Source organism: Corylus avellana, chromosome 10 (assembly GCF_965113065.1).
Source record: "Corylus avellana chromosome 10, dhCorAvel1.hap1.2, whole genome shotgun sequence".
NCBI lineage: Eukaryota > Viridiplantae > Streptophyta > Magnoliopsida > Fagales > Betulaceae > Corylus > Corylus avellana.
Genome location: NC_142499.1, coordinates 2,655,053 through 2,680,292, shown reverse-complemented (window position 1 = coordinate 2,680,292; position 25,240 = coordinate 2,655,053). Strand labels below are relative to the sequence as shown.

At 35.6% G+C, this 25,240-nt stretch overlaps 1 protein-coding gene across 1 annotated transcript; it reads left to right on the top strand.

Moving 5' to 3' along the window:
* The first annotated feature begins 4,822 nt into the window (after positions 1-4,822).
* LOC132162022 (uncharacterized) lies at positions 4,823-24,305 on the top strand. Its single transcript, XM_059572265.2, has 22 exons — positions 4,823-4,894; positions 7,530-7,588; positions 7,683-7,755; positions 8,280-8,402; positions 8,732-8,901; positions 9,003-9,152; positions 9,560-9,703; positions 10,172-10,232; positions 11,066-11,379; positions 11,622-11,750; positions 12,712-12,831; positions 13,015-13,095; positions 13,276-13,356; positions 13,516-13,623; positions 13,953-14,073; positions 14,160-14,285; positions 15,145-15,279; positions 15,840-15,991; positions 16,740-16,880; positions 17,417-17,725; positions 23,661-23,802; positions 24,024-24,305. The coding sequence occupies exons 2-21, from the start codon at positions 7,535-7,537 to the stop codon at positions 23,769-23,771; spliced, it is 2,703 nt and encodes a 900-aa protein (XP_059428248.2). The 5' UTR covers positions 4,823-4,894; positions 7,530-7,534; the 3' UTR covers positions 23,772-23,802; positions 24,024-24,305.
* Positions 24,306-25,240: the final 935 nt, after the last annotated feature.

Genomic DNA, 25,240 nt, shown 5'->3' with positions numbered 1-25,240 from the left:
GTTTGTTTTTCCACTAAACAATATTTAAGTTCGAAAACAAATTAAAGATCGATCTTAATTAAGTTGTTATAGGAATTTGGCATATCTACCATAAGTTATACTCCTAGCTATTTGGTAATTATAAATTAACGTTTCACCACTAAATTATTATTTTATGTTTATCCAACAAAGTCTTTTGAAATTGACGAGTCCAATATTATGCACATGGTATCATCATGACTACGTGGAGTTCCATCAATTTATAAGAGTCATATATGATAATTTAGAGCAACCGGTATCTTACTTTAGGCATCTGGTTTTCCTTTCTCTTTCTCTTATTACATATTTTTGCGAAAGAGCTCCGGGTAATTAAGCCAACAAAGGTTCTTAGCGGTAGGTAGGCTATATATATATATATATATATATATATATAGAGAGAGAGAGAGAGAGAGAGAGAGAGTCTTGGTGTGTAGGCAATGCTCATTCTGAGGTGACTGTTGCCAGGTACTGGGCTCTTGTACGTGTGCAACAGCAGTATTCTTAAGGGTGACTAGTGAGACTCTTTGTTACTTGGGTCCATGGGCCTATATTTATTCTCAATCGACTTACTAAGTCTTTGGCAATAAAAGAAGGGGTAGAAACAAAAAGGAAAAAAAAAAAAAAGAATAACAATTTACAACTCTGTCATCTCACTTTCATTGGACTGAATGTGTCTGTGCCCATAAATCCTTAATTTTGTTTTTAATTAATAAGATCTAATTCATCATAAGCTTATATATGTACAGTTACCAATTCAATCTCTACAAATGTTATGTATCTTTTAAACCACATTTTTTTTATTAATATTATTAGAAAAATATGTAAAAAAACACATGTTAATAAAAAAAAAATCCATACACGTATTTTAAAGACTAAATTATATATATGTATATATATATACACACACACGATATTCTCAAGCGGCTGTTGATTTTTTCCCATGTCTTTTGTGTGCTTAATCACAAAGGACGCTCTTCTTCCTTGAGTAATTGGGCACAAAGTGGGTGTTCCTAGAATTTTGCTATCGAGTAATTATATATTATTTATCTTATAATTTGTCCAACAATGTTTACGTAATGCTCACAATTAATCATTGGATTAATTCTTGTTAAATAATAATAATAAAAAACTAAATAGTTTATTTGGAGTATTATGTCGATATTGTTGAACAACCACATGATAAAAATAAAATATTTAGCATTACTCTTAAGTTATATAAGATACCCAGGATAGTCAAATGAAGAACTCGCATCTTAAGCAATTAAGTAGTTTCGTCTCTTTTTTTCCAAATGATCAAAATCTCATAAAAATATTTCTAGAATATAATTCTCTTTTCTTTTCTTTTTTCTTCTTTTTTTTTTTTTTTTTTTTTTAAAAAAAAAAATAAGCAGTGGATTTTTTATATAACATATACTGTTATTGTTATGAATAAAACGATTGACCGATATTATTTTAGGAGTAATGGTACATGCTAATATGCTATACCATCATCCAACTGGGCTAATGTGGCATTGCCCATCATTTTTTATTTTTATTATTATTATTTTTTAAATAATGATTGATCCAAGAATAGACACTGCAACATCAATTCATAATGAAAATAAGCATTTGAAGTGAATGCTTGTGCGTACATTGCTAATTCAAAACTAGTTGTAATATCAAGCAAAAATAGGACTAGCATATACATCAAGAATACACATTATTTACTGATCATTGAGTTGACATTGTTGCCGGAGAGTATCTCAAAAGGTAATTCTCCCATAAACAGTTTTAGATGCTGTAGGACCAATTTTGTGGCTCTTGCCAGAAATCCTTTACCTCAACATAATGACCTAAATGATTTGTAGTTTTGGTCAGACCCTAGCCTACATCCATCATTTCGTATTGTTAGCATTTTTCTTTTTGGTTGTGGGAGGGGGGGTGGGGGGGCAGACATGGACTAATTATATCGAGTGGACTTTTGAAAATTGCAAAAATAATAAATAGATGAACCATTCACGTCTAGCTCAATAGCTAAAGGGATTGAGGTCCCTCCAATTCCTTGGAATCTTCAGGATGGTCACTTCCTGCAAAAGTTATTTGAAGGATAGAGCCACATTGTAAACCACTCCTTTCCAAAATCTCTTTAAGTGGAACTAATGTGCAGTAACCTACCCTTTTCAATGAATTATCATACAAGCTTTTTGAAAACATAGAAGAAAATGAGGACAAGAAACCTCTCAATTTCATCGTCAGAATTTAAAGTTAGTGTATCTAATGGTGTTTACTTTATAATGGAGAGAGAGAGAGAGAGCAAACAGCTCATTATGTGACTAGGGAGTGAATGATGAATAACAAGTCATCTTTGTAATAATTTAAACAACACAGTTTGAAAGTGTCATAATTTTTCCTAGTGTCTTGCACTAGAAGCAACTCCGACAAGTAGTTCAATAAAAACTCAGAATAAATTCATAAGTAATGCTACATACTTAACTCTCATCCTAGTGCTCACAAACCATTAAATCAACCTTTATTAAAAAAAAAAAAAAATTCTAAAGGCTAATGGACATTGCTATATCAACCCAGTTGCGTGGTAGTTGAATATTTAAAATTACTCCGAATTCATTATCGCATACTGTTGCTATTTCATCTATGTGGGGATAGCATGTAAGCAGCTACATCTATTCTACCATGTGAAAAAAAGAAAGAAAAAATAAAAACGTTAAAATCTACAGGATTTAGTCATTTGTGATTTGAAAAAAAAAAAAAAAAAAAAAAAAGAAAGAAGCATAGCACTTCAACAAAAAAGGCAGGCAATTCAACAATAAGATAAAGTAAACATAATAAAAAAATAAATAAAAAAATGAGGGAATGCATCAAATGTAGCCCTATACATTATTGACACAAAGATCATAAATTTTGGCAGCTAAACAAGGAAAGAGGAGGGGTATGACCGTCTCAAGATTCTTCAACCATGTCCAAACCCTAAGAGAATGGGGTGTAAATAAGATCATGACCCTTAAAGATACCCTTCAGCCCTACCCAAACACTTGTAGAGTAACAACTACAATAGAAATGAATAAACAGAGGAATGGAAAGACAACAAGAAAGCACCAAAAAATACAAACAACAACAGTATCAGCGGAGGGCGAGGTGGAGGAAGGTAGCGTGGACACGGTTGAAAACCATTGGCATGTGTAAGCCACTCGCCGACACGTGTAGACAATGCGCCGACAGTGGACACCAAGAGCTAAAAAGCGTCAATTGGAAACTGGCAACAGAGGTGGAAGGTGGTGGATGGGAGGAGGGGATGTGTCACACACGAAGGAGAGCTCCCTAAACGCCGCCGCGTGTGGGACACACACCAGTGAGTGAGATCTATTCACAGGCACCTGGTACTTGAATAGAGAAGATTATGTGGCGGTTGGAAGCGAAGAGGCCCGGGAGTAAGGTGGAATGGCGCGTCAAGGGGTGAGACTTCCTGAATTGAACAAATCTGATTTTGAAAAAACCAAATCCAAAAACTTAAAAAAATGAGGTAAATGTGACGCTGGGAACGACTAGAGAAAGTAGAGACCGGATGATCTGCAGTGGAGGATGAGACGATGGAGCTGTTGAAACTGAATAAATTGCTAAGGGCGATGGATAGGGCCTCCAATAAAGCAAGTAGAGCCTACAAAGAGGTAGTTGGAGCCTTAAAAAAGATGGAAAATGGAGGGGGAGGGGGAATAGGGGATTAAAGCATAAGGTAGAGGAGGAAGGAGCATGAGGTTTTTTGGGTTTCTCAGAGCGAGAGAGAGAGTTGGGGGAAGGAGACGAAGGGTCCATAACAAGGGACATATGTTTAGTAAAAGTTACTAAGAGCATATTTGGGATGTCCAACTAAATCCGACCTCGGGTATTTCATGCTGCTAATAAAATTGTAATCAAGACTCCATTTGTACATGATGTGTTCGCCATGAGTAATGCTAGAAGTAGGATTAAAGTCATCTTTGTGTCCTCCCAAATGTGACTTGACTTTTAAAATTATTGTTAAATTTGAGATGATCATTTTAAATTTTGATCTATTGGTGATTTTAAAATCCACATCAAATTTAGGAGGATACAAGAATGATTGTAGTCGTTATTTAAGCATTACTCACCCGTTACAAAACAACCATGAGATTTAATGTCAAAAACATAAACATAAACCTTTGTAACCATAAAGTCAAAAACTGTATAATAGTAGCTCACAATCTATGGTCATGTTATACGATGCAAATATTGTATATTTTTTAGAAAATCATATATAAGCATTTGTTTATTGAAATAATCTTATAAAAAATTAATAAGCTCATGACATAAAATAAAACAAGCTCACTCTATTGACAAATTGCATGTTTTAAATATGAACAATTTCATAATCAATTGCTTACATCAACCGTTCATTTACCACCTCAAACATCTTAATCACCAAGTCATAGTGAATTGTAATATAATATTAGACACAAACATGCTAAAAATCTTAATCCTAATAAATAAAATATTAATATTAGACATAATACCGAGTATGATTGACATTAAGTTTCAGCTTTAATGTCTTTGATGACGTGACATATTTTTAACCCTTGAATTTATTTAAAGAAATCACAGCCGTGAACTAGAATATGATTTTATTAAAATGTGCCCACTTAGCAGCTTGATAATAGCTTAAACAGTCAGAACTTCCAACACTAAACCAGAATAATATAATCCTCACACTGGAATAAGATTACCCGTACACTGGAATAGGGGTTTCTACCAAGTGCTGCAACCAAACAGCACCCTTCTTCAACAAACTAACCCAACGCACAGTGCAGGCAGCCTTAACGCAGCACCGCAGCACTACCGAAGCCGACCACCACGCGCAGCACTACAGGTACGGCTGAGCAAGAAACTACGTCGTTCTTCGACTGCTCCTAGGGTTTTCTCATATCGCTCTGCCTGCCTGAAAGATATCTCTCTCAGCTTGCATCTAAGGCACTTTCTTCTTTCTTTAGATTTGTGTTTTTTGGGGGTTTGAATCTCTATTTTGATGGAAAAAACATAAATTTGATATTTTTTGGGATTTTGAGTTGTGGGTTCCTCTGCTGGCTAGAATTGTTGGGATTTGGCGTGAGTTTCTGTTTGGTTTTTGGATTTTTGGTGCTTGTTTTACATGTTTCCGCTTTGTATCTGATGTGTTTGATGATTTGCTTGGATTGATATGGGAAATATTTTGAAGATTTTTATTGCTTGGAGAATTTAAGTGGGTTGGTTTTTTTAGCTTTAGATACGATTTTGGGTTTATGGGTTTTCTCTAAGCAGTGAGTTTTCCTGTATCCTTGTCTGTGGGCAGTTTGAGGTGCTTCTCTTGGTGGAGATAAAGATTCAAGATTTGGGTCTCTCACTTGATTTTTTTTTTTGAATTCCTGCTATCTGTACGTGCTTTAAGTATAATTGTGCCTGTGGATTTGAATGGAGGAAGTCATTTTTGTTTCTGCCTTTAAGTACTTTTACCTATGTTCAACCTGTTCGTGTATATGAAAGTTAAAGAAAGATGAAAAAAGGAAAAGAAGAGTGATGAAGTTATATGCCTATAACTAAAATATTATTCTACTGTCACCAAAGAATCTGCTGAGCCAATGCATTACAGAATAAACTGTTAAGGAAGACAATATTGTCTTCTACACCCAGAAAACAGAGACCAAGTGAATATTGTCTTCTATTCACTTTTGCCCCTTTTAGAATATTGTCTTCTATTCACTTTTGCCCCTTTTAGCCTCATTATTTTCTCTTGAGACTATTGGTCTACTTCCATTGTAGTATGTTTTGGGGTGTCGGTTATCAATGGTCAAGTAATTTTGATCCTCCTCTATACCAATTATTTATGTTCTGTGTTTTATTATCCAGTGCTATGAGCTCAGACACTGAACCTTTTTTTCGATCAATTTGATGACCTGAGTCTTTATCCAACTTTCATTTCATTTGCTTCTCAACTCCAGCTGAAAAATTCCAGTAGCTCAAAATTTTTCTCCTAACCTGTCCTCTAAGCCTTTCTGAGTTCTGTTGCAAGCTCCTGCCTAAGTTTCTCTTCCTCTTTTTTCCATCTAAAGTTCCATTGTTATCTTCTATTGCTTGGATGGTTCCTTTAGGGATCCTTTTCTATCTAACAGTTCCCTTCTTGGGACAACCAGCATCATTGTGCCCAAATTTGTCATCATTAGAAGATCAAGCTAGCTTCCATTCAGTAGGCATTTCTGCATTTGATCACCACCATATCAGATAGTTGTACGCCCATATCAATTTCTACACATTGACTTGCATCTGAGAATCTCTCTCTTGTTGCAGTCAATTGATCTGTAAATGAGGGGTTGCAATTAGGCTAACAATTTTACTCGGTCATATAGCTGATAGGAGATTAAACCTTGAATTCCATAATTTATTCTAAGGAAGTAGCAAATGGCTTTTACCAAATGACCACGATCCCCATTTCAGTAACTCCTGTCCAGCTGCAATCTTTAGATATTTTTCAATTTGTTGTGACAGAGAAAACAATTTGACATACATGTATATATATGTGCGTGTATATTTCAAGTTTTCATCAAGTAACAAATCCTTCAGAGTCAATGGAACATTTTCTTAACGGTTATAGGTTTCCAAAAGGTCAACTTTAATCTTTGAACTTTATTCAAACAAACCAGATACTCTTCCATGATTTAGTACTTAAATAAGTAATTTTGGAGATTCGTCACCATGTTATTACCATTAGTTTTATAAGAGGGATTGATCTATTTCTACAACTTATTTTTGCTTTGTTTGGTTCATGAATTATCAAATTTTAATTGTTTTGTTTAGATCTTGAGGAAAAAATATCAAATTGATTGCATTTTTGCATATTGCTTCTCTCACTTAGGATTGGCTCCATTTTTGTGTTGTTTGTAGATGGATGAAACAATTCTTTCGGCAGTTATAGCCACAGTTGCATCTGTTCTTGTTGTTGGGGTTGTTAGAAGATATTAGATCTAGGAGATTATTACGTAGGGAACCTCATGTTAATCGAGAGTATGAAAGAGGGAAATATATGGATAGTATTCTTTATGGAAGCAGAAAAGATTGTATTGACCAAATAAGAATTTGTATATTTTAATTATGTGATTATTGTTAGTTAATTTGTATATTTTAATTAAACATAATTTTTAGTTTGATTTGTTAAATTATTTGAATAAAAATTACATTTTATAGGTTAATATGATTAAATGAAAATATAAAAAATATTTGTCATTTTTTGTGTGCGCGCCAAACGCCTATAAAATGACTTCCCAGAAAATATTTTACAACGGAAAATATTTTACTCCGAAACAAACGAAGCCTTAACCTAGTAGGGAAAGGACTAATTATTTAAAATGTGCCCGTAGGCTGTAGCAACTGGTTTGTTTAGTTCAGCTGAGATTTTCATATCATAGAAAGTAAAACAAATTTAGGGTTTAAAAATCCTAGACTACGCCGTTCAATTATGTTTGTGCTTTTTGTAGTGAAAATGACACGTTCGAAAGCTTCTTCAAAGCAGCAAAAGCGTGGAGTCGACTTCAAGGTAGTAATCTATGCAGTAGCACAAAACACTTAATTGATCTTTTGTTTGATCCAGGGGAGGCTTACTTATGATGTTGTTTGTCGAATATCTGCAGAAAATAAAGCGAAAGATTGGCAGGAAATTGCCGCCGGCGAATAATGCTACGAATACTGAAATTAAATTCAAAGGTATAAACTAGAAGAGTCTTTCTTATTACAAATTTCATTGTAAGTGTTACGCATATACTGGATTTAATAAGGCATAGTTTTGTTTCAGAGAAAAAAAATTTAAAGGAATTTGAAATTTTTGGGCAAAATGGGATAATTTTTCTTAAAGCGAATCGGGAATTGGATCATCTCAAATATCACATGATTTTTCTTTGAAAACTCCATAAATGTTCAGTTGTCTTTAGGATTTTATTGTGCTTTATTCATTGAAGCACATAAAACCCAACCTTTTATTTAATCTTTATTCTTTTTTGTGGTTTTCTTAACATTTTATTGGTTATGTAAAAGTCATTTTAGTTTACGTTACATTTTTATTTTATTTTTTATTTTTGATTGTTAACTATAATGGCGGTATAATTTTATAGTGCCTGAAGAGCTTGTGAAAGATATTTTTCTCTTTTAAACCTTTGAAATATTTGGTGTTGTTCCAATGAATGGTAAACGAATGTATTGACTAAAAGTTTACTTGTGCTTGTTATGAACAGCAATTATTCTTCCTGAGCAGAGTGTGGCGTCAGAAAAGGAAGGTTTAGCTGTGAACAAGAAAGGTTTGACTTTGAAAGAACTTCTTCAACAAACATCCCATCACAACCCAAAAGTTCGTAGAGGTACTTCCTTATTATCATGGAAGTGTTCATTATTGTGAAAAATGTTCTCAGTGTAAAGAATCGCCCTAAGTGTTCAAATGATGTTGGTAGGGCTTTGCAGAACAATTCCATGTTTAAATATTGAGAATGTAAGAAACAAAAATTATTTTGGTGGTAAAGGTTTTTAAATCTTGAAGTTTTTGATTTGAGGGGAATTTTTTGGTAAGGTTTGAAAGTTATGCCCTTATTTTTCTGGTTGTTTTATCCAGCTTTTAGTGTTCACATCAAACCTTTCTTTTGTATTGAGTGGCTATCTCACAGTTGAGCTCAAATTTTGTTCCTCTCTGAAGATGCATTGATGGGTATTAAGGATTTATTCCGTAAACATCCAGCAGAGCTGAGGTTGCACAAATATCCTGTCGTAGAGAAACTGCGTGAACGAATTGGGGATGATGATAAAGTGGTTCGAGAAACACTATATCAACTTTTTAAGTCAGTGATATTCCCTACCTGTAAAGAGGTTATTCTTTTTTCTTTTTTAAAAATTATTGTAGTATTTATTGTTGCTCATCACCAGTTATCCATTTTTGTGACATTTGTTTCTCTGTTTTTCTTGTCCAGGATAATCAAGAGCTTTTCATTTCCTTAATAATGGCATATATTTTTAATGCAATGACACATTTAGCAATTGACGTTCGGTTGATGGCATTCAAATTTCTTGACCTTGTTGTCGAGAATCATCCACTGTCTTTTTTCTTGTATGCTGAAAAGGTATCTTAACCTGATTCTGTTAGGTAATCTTTGTAATTTGTTTTTTGCGTGATTATGTTATTAGCATTTGTCTCTTGAAATCTTTCTGATCTAAGCAATTTGAGAAGCCATGCTGTTTTTTCTGGGTCATTAGCTCTAATGGCTTATGCCATATCCACCCAGATATTATAAGATAGTGAGTGAGGTAACAGGTTCCATTCCCATCGAGGTTATGGTCAAATAGCAAAAAAGGAAAATGCATATATTGAAGTCATTTTTACCCTTGTTTGAGGTTTCCTTTAAAATGTCTGCTTTTGGATGCTAATCAGTCTGATTTCAAAGGAACTAGAGTGATTCTTTTAAGTTTAATCATATTGTTTTTGGTTTTGACATTTTCTTAAAGATTTTAATGTTTGCTTCATCAACAGATTCTTCAAAATTATGGGGACATTCTACGGAACAACCAGTTCTATTTACAGGACAAGGGAAAACTCAAGAATGTTCTTACTGGCTTGCTGCTATGCTTGTCACTGGTGCCATGTAATAACAAAGAAGTTGACTCATGTGAAAAAGTACATTCTAATTATCAATTGCAAATGTACCAGTTGTTTTGTGTGTTGTCTTTTATCTTTTGATGAATCATTGTCTTCTATCTTTTCATAACTATATTTTACTCTTGAAACTTTGCATGCAATTGTGGGTGCTCCGTGTGAGCTCAAGTTTTTATTTTGGGTGCACTTAGGCGCTCTTTGTTATACTTCCTGTATAATTGGGTTGCGCCCCTTTAAATTTGTGCTTTTTTGATATATGCAACATTATCTATCAAAAAAAAGAAAAAAAGAAGAGAATTAATGGGATAGTGCTGTGTGATGATGGTCATCTTTGGTTTTCCTTGTTTAGTTATGAGTCTTACCTCGTAAGGATTGTGATGTCTACAACTTTCACAATCAATGTTTTCCTCTAAAGTTCAATAAGTTACATGTTTCTCTAATTTATTTGGGTGATATCAAATCCTAATGCTTTCCTTCTTAATTTAATAGAATGATGCTGGACAAGGAATGTTACATGTTTTTGAGCCTGATGTGTCTACAAAATCTGCTGGTATGTGAAAGCATCTTTTACCTTTCTTGTATTTATATTTTTTTTATGTCAGCATTCAGTGATTGATTTAGGGCAATGATGACCCCAAGGGGTTGGCTCAAATGGTAGGGGCCTAGGATATTTCCATTAGGTCCAAGGTTTGAATCTTCTTGGGTGCAAACAATTTATTGGGGCCAGCTTGCCGGCGAAGAATATTACTTGGTTCGTGTGGAGGGGGTAGAGCTTTGTACGGGTCCTAGATTTACCCGATAGGGGTGAGTACATGAAATGGCCCTGCTTTGGAAGGGTTCCTCGTCATAAAAGAATATAACTTGCATGATCATAAAAATGGGTGCCTAATATTTTTTTTTTTTGATAATGTAGGAGAACTTTACTCAGATTAATTGCCTAATATTGCACTGGTGGTAACAGGAATAATCAAATCTTTCATTGTTAAAAATTTTCTTTCATCCCTGGAATTAGATATTATAGCTCACCCTACCAGCTTCCATTCAATGATCAAATTTACCATATTTATAATTCTGAAACCTATAATGTTTTTTTTCTATCACTTTCATTGTTTGGTTTATGAGTTTTCAAGACATCTTTTTGTAAATTTATTTATTCATATAAAAAGCAAAATAGAAAAGTGAAGTTCACATCTTATTATTATTATTATTATTGTTATTGTTGTTCTCTAGCTTGTTCTTTACTTAGTAATATTACGGGATTATTACGTGTACTTCCATTCTCATACCGTCTCTCTCTCTCTCTTTGTTTCTCTCTCTCCAATATGAGATAGTAACGTGCTGAAGTTCTGATGGTCCTGGCATATGCTTGCTTTGTTTGTGCAGGGTTTCCTCTCATCATCAAGAAACTAAAGGATCTTGTGCCAGTTTTAATCAATTGTTTCCAAGATTTTATTCCATCGGCTCATACCATGCCACTTCTTGATGCACAGTCATTTGATTGTCTGTTATGTATACTTCAGAGCATAGATATTACATTCAGATTTTTTATTTATGGGACTGACAAGGGTAAATCAGAATATCAACTTCCTCAAGGACAATCTGATGTGACAGTGTGGGATGAAAGTATCTTGTCATTGTTAATGAAGAAGATACTACTAGTGTTTCCCCTCAATCCGACGGGGCAGCTTTCAGAAAAGGTATGGCCTCAATACAAGTTTTCAGATCATTATCTTTGCTCCCACATGACAATGCTAGATTCTTTTTTCTCCTTTAATTCAATTGTTTTGATTGGACTTCCTTTCTTTTGCATATGTTTCTGTGATAAAATTTGACATATCTCCTTTGACCCTATTTATTTATTATTTATTATTTTTATGGTGGGTACAATGCTGTTCTTGTATTTTGAATTGGTCTAATTCTTTCTATTTTTGCTTGGCAGGATGACGACAGATATTTTATCTTGAACGTTCTGATTATGGGAATACTTTTGCAATTCAGTGAATGGATCTCTCCTCCTGCTGTGTTGGAGAAATTTCTAGAGTTTATAGAAAATGCGCTGCTTAGAAAGGTCTGAATCTTGCTCCATTATGTGCATATGATTTTAAAGATGCATGGTCTTAAAAATGTTGCCAATGTGGATTTGTATAATCAATCTATAGAAAGTTTTATGATGAGGTGTAAAAATACAATTGACAATTATGATGAGTGGGTATAGCCATAAATTCCTAATATTTTGTTTTTGATTAATTATTTAATCCAATTACTAAAAACTGGTGAAATCATAGATGTTGTGTTCTGTATCAATTTTAATTGATTAGCAATTGTCATGAACCACGTGGGTTTCAAAACATAGAGATATTGGGTGGCTGTATTGATATTAATGTCAAATGACAATGTTGATTTGAAAAGTGATAGTAAAACATGACAATGGATTTTTTAAGAACATTTGTGGGCTATGATAAAATATGTAGTTGCAATATTGCACATAGTTGGAGTTGATTTTCTGTATGTGGGTGCGATCATTAAAATTAACCTATAAATTATTATTTTTTGTATGTAACATATGGAGTGCAAAGCTTGTGCTTAATTACCCTATGCACATAAGAATGCTAGATAACATTCTATCAATGCAATTGTTTTACGACTTATAAATAATTCATATGCATAATATGTTAAGCAACTCATGTTACTAAATGGTTAAATTGTAAAGATTCTTTTTCTTTCCTTCAGAAAAAAAGAGAGCCAATCAAGTAAAAGTAAATTCAGTACATGCAAATTATCAATGCATTGCAAAAAAAAGTAAATCTTTTTTTTATTCACAAAAAAAAAGTTTGTCATTTATCTTTCAAGTAAAAGGCCAATTCTCGAGCAATCACATTCACGTGTCCCCTTAGTAAAACCTACTTTTCTGATTTAATATGGAGGTTGTTATTGTTAAGACGTCTGATGTTTCAAGTAAGAGGCTCATTTTGTATGGATGAGTGAAAATGTTTTCCTTTTAATTTGACTGGTTTAATATAATTTTGCAGATTTGTAATGGCACAAGGTTTGGTAAAGGAGTCTGGGAAAAACATTTACTTTCACTTTTTCCATTTTTTCCGAAACTTTTTTCACAAGTGGAGAGCAATTGGAGATCTCGTCTTCTTCAGGTCTGACTTATGCTTTTAAGAATTATTGATTAGCAAGAGAATCTCTCTCTTTTTGTCTTTCTTAATTGAAATGTCTATTCATGCTTCATGCACTTTGGTTGATGTTTAATTATTTATCTTGAGTTTCCTGAGAGACACCAGAAATCCAATGATACTGTTAAAGTCATAACAATTTAATTGCAGGTATTTACCAAGACTTTCAGGAAGCTTGAGCCTTCATTGGAATTGGAATGCCTTTCTACAATTGAGGATATGATTATTCTTGTAAGCTTCTTCTCTCTCTCTCTCTTTTTTCTCTCTCTTTTTCTCTTTCTTAATTGGAATGTCTATTCATGCTTCATGCACTTTGGTTGATGTTTAATTATTTATCTTATAAATCTAGAGTTCCCTGAGAGACACCAGAAATCCAATGATAATGTTAAAGTCATAACAATTTAATTGCAGGTATTTACCAAGACTTTCAGGAATCTTGAGCCTTCATTGAAATTGGCATGCCTTTCTACAATTGAAGATATGCTTATTCCTGTAAGCTTCTTCTCCTCTTTTCTTTTCTTTTCTTTTTTTTTTTTTTTTTTTTTTTTTTTTTTTTTTTAAGTTTTTGGGACACAATTCTTTAGTAATTGCTTAGAATCACCATGTCCCTCTCTCACCAATTTATTGCCAATATGTTTGTACATATTGTAGAAAGAGAAAAGGCTGTGCCTAGAAATATTAGAGCATCGGATTGGTTGGATAAGAGAGCTCCCTCCCTTGCTAATCTTGCTAGATGATACGCATCCATCTTGTACCCAGGTAACCATACAATTTACCTTGTGTACACTTCTAGTTGCAGCAATCAGGCAAAAAGGTTTTATTTTTGGAGAAGTTGTTAAGATGAAAAAGTAGTTTTTTGGCACCCCATATTTTAAAGTTATAATCTTCACCTCCAGTTTGTTATTATTTACTTATAATTGCATGAGTACTTTTCCCCTCCCCAAGTGGTAGCTCAATTGGCAGGAGGCTATGCCTCATGAAACGGAAGCTACTAGTTCGAATATCCCACTTTCCCCTCCCCTTGGGGGCAATTACTTATAAAAAAAATAAAAAAAGTTACATGGGTACTTTTCCCCCTGAAATTACAGGCTGTGTTGCATCTGCAACTTCGCCTTGGACAATGTACTCTGGTGGACTCTTCATTTGCAAGGGAATATGACAACATGCAACACTCATTGCTAAAGTTTTACAGCACATGTCAAGATGATGGTAAAATTAAATTTGCTGAAGACATTATTTAGTCTGTAACTCCTGGAGCGGTATCACTCAGTTTCCTGTTCTTTTTTATCTTGCAGGAAATATATGTTATGGTCCTTTCATAAGGCTTCCTAGAGATTCTCAGGAACTCTCTCTGTGTTGCCTTTATTACTTCTCTAATTTGGATTCACCTTTGTTGAAGTCAATAGCTTCTTGTTGCTTAAGTAAGTATTACTTGTCTGTTAGTTCAAATCTTCATGAACTTGATCGTGCAGGAACTTTTAATGTAGTAACCAGGTTTTATTTATTGCATATAAACTTGCTTTAGTATTCATGCAATTGATGCTTTACTAGCATAGATAACTTGGTTTTCTTTGTATGCAAATCACTCTTATGTTTATAATCTTCAAATTTCTATGGATAATGGCTTTCCTGGGAAAATTACTTGACATATCCTTGCTAAACACATCAAGGAAGCTCTTGATTTCGAAATTAAGCTGCAATGCTTAAGGTACCTCTCAGAGTACTAAAACATCACTGAGTAGTTTAGACGTGTTTGTTCTTTGGACAGTAGAATGATCTCGGGCAGCAAGACATAAATTCCCTCAGCTTTTATTTCTTCAGTTAATATAGAATTTCTACTTAAAAGAATTAAGGCAAAATGACCTTTCTGAAAGATATATTTCTGCTATCAAATGAGTAACAATGTCCTTGAATTAGCTGAAAGATTGACAGTACGGATCATGTCAAATGTTGTTGCTACTGTATTTCCAGATTTGATTTCATAAATGGTGGTGAAATACTCATTTAGAAATATCTGGGATAATCAATGTAATTTCCAACTGCATTAAGTTTTTAGGGAAATTTATGCTTCTGCTCTTCAGTATATGGTATGACCTCCACTGAAGTAGGGGGAAGCTGCATAGAGTACAAAGCTATGCTATTCCTCTTGCAATTCTTGAATCAAGAAGTTAGAATTGGTCAAATTAGATGACTAGGCAACTACTGAAAAATGAATATTTACTATTTTTTTTGAAGTAAGATTTGGAATTAACATTTTCTTTCTTGCCTGACTATTTGCAGGTCCGGATTTGGAGCAATTTATATTATTTCGAATCATAGAGGTCCTGCATTCGGCATATACTGCAGGACATATCAAAATTACTGACCATATCAGTTTCTTCATCACTTTGCTCTTGCGTTTCAAAGTTTTCCCCGGTACCTTAGAATTACTTCTTTGGTGAACTCATCTTTGTTTATTATTTCCAGACAAGATATGGTTCCCTATCTGTCCAGATGGGTGTCATTTATTAACCTTACCCTTCTTTGTACATTTACCGGTAGATATAGAAAACTTTCATCCAGCATGCTTCACATCTCTCTTTTGCAAGCAAACTCATTAAGAATTTGAATAATGTTTCCACAGAAGTTAATGTTCCTGGTGATTATTATGTATATACATGTATACCCATAAACAAATATACATGTGTGCGGGTTCCTGTATTTTTTGCTGTAGATTATTAAATAATAACTCATAATTGAAAAGAAAGTTGTCAAAAGTAGTAACTATGACAAGATTGAGTTTTAAAAAGCTTCATCCAAATGTGGGTTGGAATATATCATCTGTAGGTAAGCCGCTGCATCACAAGCTGAAAGTAGTTTATGCTTGGACAACTATGTGCAGCTTGTTTTATCTGTGGGGATCCAGTTCATTTACTTCTACACAGACTCATGGTTAATGATTATTTTAATCTGAAAAGATATTTTGATCTTTGCAGGAAACGTGTATTCTATTTTAGAGAGTGATACAAAGATCAGAAACCGAGGAACATTTAAGTTACTCACCAATGTTGTTTGCTCAAACCTGTCGCAGATTGGTGATAATTCTCTTGTTTTTCAAATACTAGAGAAAGTAACACTTGAACAGATAGTAAGTTGACTAAACTTTCTTAATTTGAACGTTACTTTTTTTTTTCCTTTATTTTATACTCAAGAACTTTGTTTGTATATTTTATTTATCATTTATAGAAAGAAATACTAAGGCTCCGGTTGTTTCGGTGTAAAATGATTTCTGAAAAATGTTTTCCGTCTTTACGGGTGTTTGGTGCGACAAAAAAAAATAGTCAATGGAAAATATTTTTGGTTTGACCGAAAAAGCCTCTTTAGTTTTCGGAATATGGTTTTCATTTTTGAAAACCGTAAACCATTTTCTGAGTTTGAGCATCTCATTTTCAAATCGACAGAACCAGCCGGGGCTCGACTAGGACACTGTTGGGACCCGACCAGGACCCGGTTAAGACACCACGGGAACCCAATTAGGACTCCGTTGAGAATCGACTGGGACACCGCCGGGATCCGGTTAGTACAATGCCAAGACTTGGTTGGGAACCGCTAGGACCCGGCAAGGTCACCATCAGGACTTGGTCGAGACATTTTCGTAATTTAAAGTTTAATATGGTTGAATGAAAAAATATATATAACAAATATTTGTGATTTTCTGTACGCTCCAAACACCGGAAAATGTTTTCCAAGAAATCAATTTTTAGGAAAATGTTTTTCGCTTTACATCGAAACAAATGGAGCTTTGTTTGAACAATTTTTGTTCTTTGCTTATCTGTTGATTGTTGATTGTTGATTGGTTCTTAACACTTCTTCTTGATGTGACGTTTGCCTATCAGTTACTAAAGCCACCTCTAGACAATGCTTGTGCAATGCTCAGAATGCTTGCTATGCTGGATTCCAAACCCACAAGACTTTCTGAGCAAAGTATTATTACTCTAAGCAATTTCCTTTTAGGATATCTGATTGATGTTGTGCATGTAAGTATTTTATCTTGTTTGATATCTGCCTTTGATTAGTTTGAAGTAGTATTTTTTTCAACTTTTTTAAATAAAAAAAGATCATTATGTAGGCGCTGCATTACTTAGTTTATGTTGCCTGATTGTGCTTGTAGTGGTTTGTTTTTGGGTACTCATTTATTCAAGGAGTGCGGAAGTCATTATTTTTTTCTTCTCTGTTCTCCTCAGAGGGTTATCGTAAGCAATTCAATGTGTTTTATGTAAATGAAGTGTTTCATGGCATGTGCAAAACTGAAATATGCTACCTTTTCATGTAGGAGGAGAATTACAAAAGCTATTATCCCTATAGTTTTTTCATTGATAATACAGATTTTAATATCGAATCGTATCTTGTTGTGGTAAATCTCATAGTTTGTATGATCTACTTATCAAAAAAAATTATAATGTGTATTTGCTTGTGCATATTTTTTCCCAAGATCACAAAGCTTATTATTGAGTATTTTGATTCTTTCCAAAACTTGGTCCAGTAATTCTTATTGTTTTTGCTTTACATGCAGTGCATTCAAGAGGATCATGAAGAGCCCAATGTCTCCATTCCTACACTCCGTTATTATCTCATACCTTGCTTTTTCTTCTTTGATAGAAGTCGCAAACTTCTGGATCTTGTGTTGAAGATGATGGGGTCATTGATAACTGACAGTAGTTCGTCGCTTTTTCCTCCTAAATATGCAACAGACTGTTCAAGTAGAATCAACGCCATTGTTTCTGTCCTTATATTGATGCACAAGGATGTTAAAGTTCAGCAAATTATCTCTTCACTCAAGGCAGAAATTGACCATATATTACAAAAAATACTATCTTTCCAGGTACAATTTTGCATCTCAAGAATGTCACTTAGCATGTCATAAAGCACATTCATCTATTTATGCTAATCCAAAGGATGGAGCTATTGAATATTTTTTTGATGAGTAATAAAGTATATATCAAAATGCGTAGAGGGGCGCAACCTTAGTTCTTGAATATTACTAACTCTTGTGATGACTGGGGCATTTTAATATGTTAAAAAACCGTGAAAGTTAATGTGATAATATAAACTAGTGGGTTGTGCATGTATGTGTGTATATTGTCACTTTTGTGTGGGAAGCATATTTCTAAACCCTAATGCCCCCCCCCCCCCCCCCCCCCCCCCTTCTTTTTTGGTGTGTAAACACAATTCAATAAAAGGCGCAACCCAAGTATATAGGTAGTATACAAGAGAAACACCTAGCTAGAGGAAGGATGAAAATCATGAAAACTAGAAATATACAAGTAAACAACAACTGTCTAATGGTAAAGAGTCTTGAAGAAAACATTCTTTAATTCCACCACTATCTATTGGCCTTCAAAACTCCGATAATTTCTTTCCCCTCAAAGGCACCACATAAGGCAAGACAGTACCATCTTCAATACAGTAGCATTTTGAATCCTTCCAAAATGCCCTTTCGAACAAGCAAAGAGGTCTACCACTCAACTAGGCATGACCCAAGCCAACACTACTTGGCTGAAGATGGTATTCCAAAAGGCACTAGCCATCTCACAAAGGAGTAAAAGGTAGTCAACTGACTCCTCCTCACTCCTCTTACACATACAATACCAATCAACAATGATATGTTGCTTTTTAAGATTATCCATGATTAATATCTTCTCTAAGGCAGCCGACCATGCAAAGAACACCACTATCAAGGGATTTTTATCCCCCTAAATGCTTCTCCAAGGGAAAAGAATACTAACATGGGGAACAAAGACATTATAGTAAGATTTAACATCAAACAACTCTTTCTTAGAATGTACCCAACAAAGCTTGTCTTCGCCACCCCGTCTGAAGTTAAAGGAGTACAACAAATTGAAAAACGAGGTAAAAGAATCCACTTCCCAATCGTGAGCCACTCTAAGAAAGTTAACATTCCATTGATGAAAGTTACTAGAAACCTTTGAATAATCAACCACTAAAGCATCCATACAACAGGACATACTGAACAAGTTTGAAAATTCTCCTCGAGGGCTTTATCCCTACACCACACATCATGCCAAAGTCTAATTTTGGAGTTATAACCGACCTCAAATCTAGTATGAATAGAAAAGTCTTCCCAGCTCTTGATATTCTTCTATCACCTGGTGAGTTGGTCCAAGCTTTTTTCTCCAATCTCTGATGGAGGTTGGGCGTCCGGAACTTGTTGATTTTCAATCGTGCTTTCTTAGGGAAATGGCTTTGGTGCTATGTGCATGAGTGAGAAGCTTGGTGGAGAGTTGGGTGGACTCTTAAGTATGGTAATTTACAGGGTGGGTGGTGTTCTAACGAGCCTCTTGAGACATATGGGGTGGGGTTATGGGAAAATATTAGAAGGGGTTGGGGAAAAGTTCTCTAGTCATACCAAATTTGAAGTGGGAGATGGCTCAATGGTCAAATTCTGGCATAATTTGTCATGTGGGGATTTGACCCCTAAGGAAGCCTTTCTAGTGTTATATGGTATTGCTTATGCAAAGGATGCTTTTGTTGAGGCATACTTGGAGATGTTGGGTGGCTCCATTCAATGGAATGTAAAATTTGCTAGAGCGGCTCATGACTGGGAGGTAGATGTCTTTGCTTCGTTCTATAGGGTGTCGTATTTAGTTAAAGAGAGACAGGAAGGTGAAAACAAATTTTGGTGGGTTCCCTCCAAAAGAGGGTTGTTCCCTGTTAGATCATTCTGCAGTGTCTTGGATCGCAATGATGGCTCTCAGTTCTCTTGGTGGACTAAAGTTCCTTTGAAGATGGCCTTTCTTGCTTGGTCGGCGGCCATAGGTAAGATCCTTACCATGGACAATCTAAGGAAACAACACGACATTGTTATTGATAGGTGAACTCTTCACCAATACACAAAAAGTTCCTCTGCGACTTCTCTATGCGGATGGCAACACCAATTGAGAGGGAAAAAAGATACATGAAGTAAGTAGGTTGATTAGATAAAGTACTTCTAATGAAGTAAGGACATCCAACCTAGGCCTCCAACTACGTCGTTCCATAAACAAGCTATTGTATAACGACACAACATGATCTCTAATCTTAGATTGATCTAAAGAGAATCTACCATTAACCTCTCACTAATCAATGGAGTTATTCCTCCTATTTGAGTTGGCCACTCGATGGAAGAACTTTGTGCACTTGTCACCTTCTTTTAACCACAACTCCCTCAATTTTTGCCTCCAGAAGAGTTGCTCTCTTAAAATCATTAATTACTGCTGCCTTTCTCAATTTTCTCCGCCTCACTAAGAACTCTTCCAGAAGAATTTCTTTCTTTCTGCATTGCCAGACAACTTCTCATTCCAAACTCTTAAATCACCTTTCAAAGCTATAAGTTTGCGAGCGAAAATATAACTCGCTGAACCCTGAAAGTGGTAGGAAGTCCCCCACTGTTTCACTATCTATCAAGCCATCTGGTCTTAATCACATGTTCTTGAACTTAAAGTACCTTCCATCTCCATGAAAACTTACACAATCAAGAATATGATAATGATTCGAACATAGTCTAAGCAACCTCCTTTGGGTCAAGTCAGGGGAAACTAAAAATCTAACAAGTCTAGACCAAGAGAGAGAATCTCTATTGTTTGACCACGTTATAGAAGGAAGCTAGAACATCCACTTCCCAATCGTGAGCCAAACGGATGAAGCTAATATTCCACTGAAGGGAATCACTTGAGTAATCCATGTTAGCAGCAACAGGCGTATCCTTCATACTAGCCATGTTATATAAACCTGGGAAAGCTTCCTTGAGACTCGAGTCTCCACACCACACTTACTTTTTTAACCACCCTCTTATGCCACATGATCAAAATACCTCCGAAAGCCCCCTTTGAATCTGAACAACCCCAATAACATGGCTACATCCCCACAAGCTACATGCAATACTGCAAGTCATAAACTCCAATTTTATCTCCTGCAAACAAAATGCATTTGTCTTCAAATCTCTGAGTAACTATCTAAACCTAAGGTGCTTCTCCTCCTCATTTAGCCCTCTTACATTCCAGGATAATAATTTAGGGGTCATGGGACAACTAAGATATCCCTCCTCTTAACCCTACTTCTGCTAGAGCTTCCACCTGTCGAATTATAATTAATGGAGCAAGACAGTCTTTTTAATTCTCTTTTTGCTCTCTTGTCTGATTTGGAATTGGAGACCCACTCCCCCTATTTGTGACTCGCTTGAATGGGTTGTTAACAATGCCATGAGTTCCCCTTCAAACCCATCACAAGATAGTCCTACACGGTGATGAATGTTGTCCACCTTCTGTGGGACCCAGCTTGAAGCAGTAGACCTTGAACACTCGGGATTGAAAAACACCCCAGAGGACAACAATTCAAAGGCTCACGCACAATGGTTCCTCCCAAGAGCATAACATCAATTCCGAGCATGAAAAACTACTTTTTTCTACACGATTCCCCGATGGCCCAGCCAATGGAACAAAATATTTTTCACCCAAAAAATTAGCAGCACCCTCCCTGGAAGCCTACTCACTTTCCTTGTAATTCTTCAAGTGGCACAACTCCTTGCCCACAATAAGACTACCCCCCTGAGTTGCGCTGACAATGAAGACTAACGAGGCAGATTCAACCCAACGAACTCTTTTTTCCCCCTTTTAACACCATTGTCCACTCAGCAGAGTTGGGAATTATCTTTTCAGGGTAATTGTCCTTAGAGGGAGCATTTATAGAGTCAGACGCTAATCCATAATTGTGTCATTAGCAGAAAAACTATCATTAGAATCTGAATCTCTACCCTCATTCGAAAAGCTCTCTAGACCTGAAAAACGAACGACAGGACCCATGCCCGGGGGCACAAAGCTAAATATTACTCCTCGCTATAAGATCTCCGGCGAGATTGGAGGTGGAACAAAAACTTGCAGTTGAGCTGCCTCCGGCAAAGGCAATGCATTATCGATAATAGGGTTTCCCCTATCGACCTTTGGTGAAGAAAGATTGCCGTCGGCTACACGGTTGCCACCAACAACCTCAGAAAACTCTGCCCCCTTATCTCTCTTGACTACTCGCTGGTGACTACAAGACTTGTCTTCTAAATCCTCGAAGACCCAACGGCACAGGTGTGGCTCAAGCCTACGCCCGCATAGCCTGCACTAGAACCCAGGCCCAACCTTATTTTAACAACATCCCCGACCTGTGACTGCACCCTCTTAAGGGTTTGATTTTGGGGCCATGTCAAATGAGTAGCACGAGCTACTATCGGGCCCTTGCCCAAACTCCTTTTGTTTGGTCCAACAGGCGAAACTTTCAAACCTAGGCCTGGTTTCGGCCCTATCTCACCATTTCTCCTTTATGCTAATAACACACCTTGACTTAGACAAGTCCAATACCTCATTCATGTGTTTAAGAATTCAATCATTCTCTTTCACTCAGTTGTGCCAGCTGGGCTCACATATCATGACAAAAACAATTGTCATTTTTGGAAACCCTTGAGCCACTCTGTCCTGCTGCCACGTTTGCTGTATGACAGCCACCTTCATTGTGAAACTTGGGATTGTCCTCCCTTGTACCTCCCCGACAGTAACTGAACTGAGCCAGTGTCCAAGCAGTGACGAAGTTGGCTGAAGGATTCCTACAGGAGGCTTTCGTGCTCTTCCCTGCACCAGTCAGCACCTCCTTGTATGAATTCTTATGCGTCTCTTTCCCTTGCACCTGGTTCATGGGCTCCAACAACCACACCGCCTTGCTTGAACGAGCATGCCCATGAAAAACTCCCCCAAGTGAGGTATTCTATTCCCGCTGCAGTAGGAAAGCTGGGTAGAAGCACAGTTGACACCTCTTCGATTTCCTTCGAAAAACTCCTTGAAGAAAGCTATGACCTTTTGCAGCTCAAGGGCACATCTTTTCCATCCCTCTCCCTCTTGGCCATCTGGTATAACTATGAAGCCACGCCACCCTCTGTCAACACCAAATAATTACCATACCGGTTTGAGCATCTCTGTGCGGTCTTAGCAGTGTTGCCAACCCTCCAAGATTTCATGAACTCAGCCGCCTCCTTGAATCAGAGCCTCCACCATCTTTGCCAGCCAAACTACACCTTTCACAAATGCACTGCACGAGAGACACCCCTACTTCTTTCAATGAATCTTAACGCAAACACCCTTTCTCTACCCAAAGCACATACGCCTTTGCTTCTATGAGGAAATGCCTTGAATACCCCATTGCACCACAATTACAACTTGAAGCTGGAGATGACCTGGAACCAGCGACCCAACATACCTCACTTTAAAAACATAGTATGCAAGGCTCAATATTCAAAATGCCTTTCTATGTACATCATTCATCAAATATCACATCTAGATATCAATAGCCACACTTTGCACCATATATTCTCATTGTGAAATTTAGAACAGACAATGAGAAATTTAAAACAGAACTCTAATTTTGAGTGCCACATGGATCTCTCCGTGGTCATATTTGGACCTGATAAATTCATTGAAGAATAGAAGTTTTCACTTCACCTGTAAGTTGGTAGCTTAGATTTGGCAAAATATTAGTCTGGTACGACTCTGATACAGGATCAGAATTCAGATCTAGTTTGATTAAAGAAACTTTCGGTTAGATTCTGATTGCTGCTGTATGGTAGTTGTCTTGGATTTATGAACACATTGCAAATTTCTTTTGACTACAAAGTTGGTTTGATTAGCTTAGCACCATTTTTTGTAGTATTAGATGTGATTTTGTCTTGTAATGTAATTAGCTTTAAGATGCATGTTGATTGGGTTTCTTCTATATTATGAATCCAGTCTTCGGAGGCAATCAGCATGTCAATGGAAGAAAGGCATAAAATACAGTGTGCCTTTGATCAACTAAAAGTCCTAACAAGTACATCAGCCAATGGGACGCCTGCAATCTAGAATGATGTTTGTAAATTAAAATCTTACTCTAGTGAGTCTTCTAACTCCAATCAACTTCAATTTTTGCATGCTTCATGCCTTTCTAGTACATTTCAGATATTTTTTTGCTTCTTTTTGGTGCGTCAGTTGTGCACTGTCAAGAGATCTATCAAACTTTATCTTGGCAATTTACTTTTATTTGAAAAGCAATAGAACATGGGTTTTATGTGTTTAAATTATCAGTGCTCTCATTTTTTCTTTTATTTCTGGCAGCAATATTTAGTGTTGTTGAGGGAGTTCTTAGAGATAACAAGCAGTCAAGGAGAATGCATTAGTTATGATATCGGAGAATGGAATATGCATCAGCTTTGGCTCATGAAAACCTTGTTTTTATTGTAAATATAGCCACATAGGCATCGGACACCCAAGTGCTAGTCTCCTGTCTGCAATTTTGAGTTACATAGACATCTACTTGTCTTTTGAATTTTCAGGTTGAGAGCTAAATCATTACGGCAATCTTAAATTGTATACTTCAAAAAATAAGTCTTTCTTTTTGGGTCATGAAATACTTAAATCTGTAAGATATCAAATTTTGTAGTAGACAAACTTTCAAAAGGTGTTGTTTTTTCCCATTAACCTTTGGGAACTGACATGGAAATGATCATGGAAATGCGTCTAAAGAAATTTTTAAGTATAATTATGTTTCTTTTGTTGAAGATGATTTAGGAAGAAATTAGATTTGTATACTTAGGTGATGGGAAAAAAATAATAATTAAATTGTTTGGCAGAATCTCTACCGAAAATGAAAGTTGTCAAAATCTCCCCAATTTGATTTAGATTTAAATATAAAGTCGAACTCAATTAAAACTTAGTGGGATGTTGACATAATAGCTACAAACCCAGAATTTGCACCAAAACTTGAATGTTAAAAGAGTAAGAGGTGATGTATAGCCTTGTGCAGATTTATGTTTTTGGAGCTTCAAAAGATGTAACCTTTACAAATTCTCCAATATTTTTACTTTTTATATTCTATCGATAACTTTTTATTACTATTCAAATAAAAAACTCACTATAAATAATTTTTTTTTATACAAATAATTCAAAACTTCTATCTATTTTATATTATATCAATCATTTCTAGATCAAAAATCATTTACCAAGTTTATTGCCAGATGGAGCTGATGGAACTGCCAGCCGCAGCCGAAAAACATGAATAGACAAATTGATTTGGCTAAAGGTTTGAACATTTTACCAACTATTTGATGCGCTTTAAAGAGAGTGTAATGCAATTATATTAGTGATGTGGCATGGCTGAGTAATACTATTTTTCACACTAGTTAAATAAATAAAAATTATTAGTGTCAATAATTTGTTCATATTTTCACCATATTTTTTTATAACTTTAATAGATTAATCGTTAGATTTGTAGGATCTACTATTGACTTATGTAGAGTCCACATAAGTCTACAAATCTAATAATTAATTTGTAA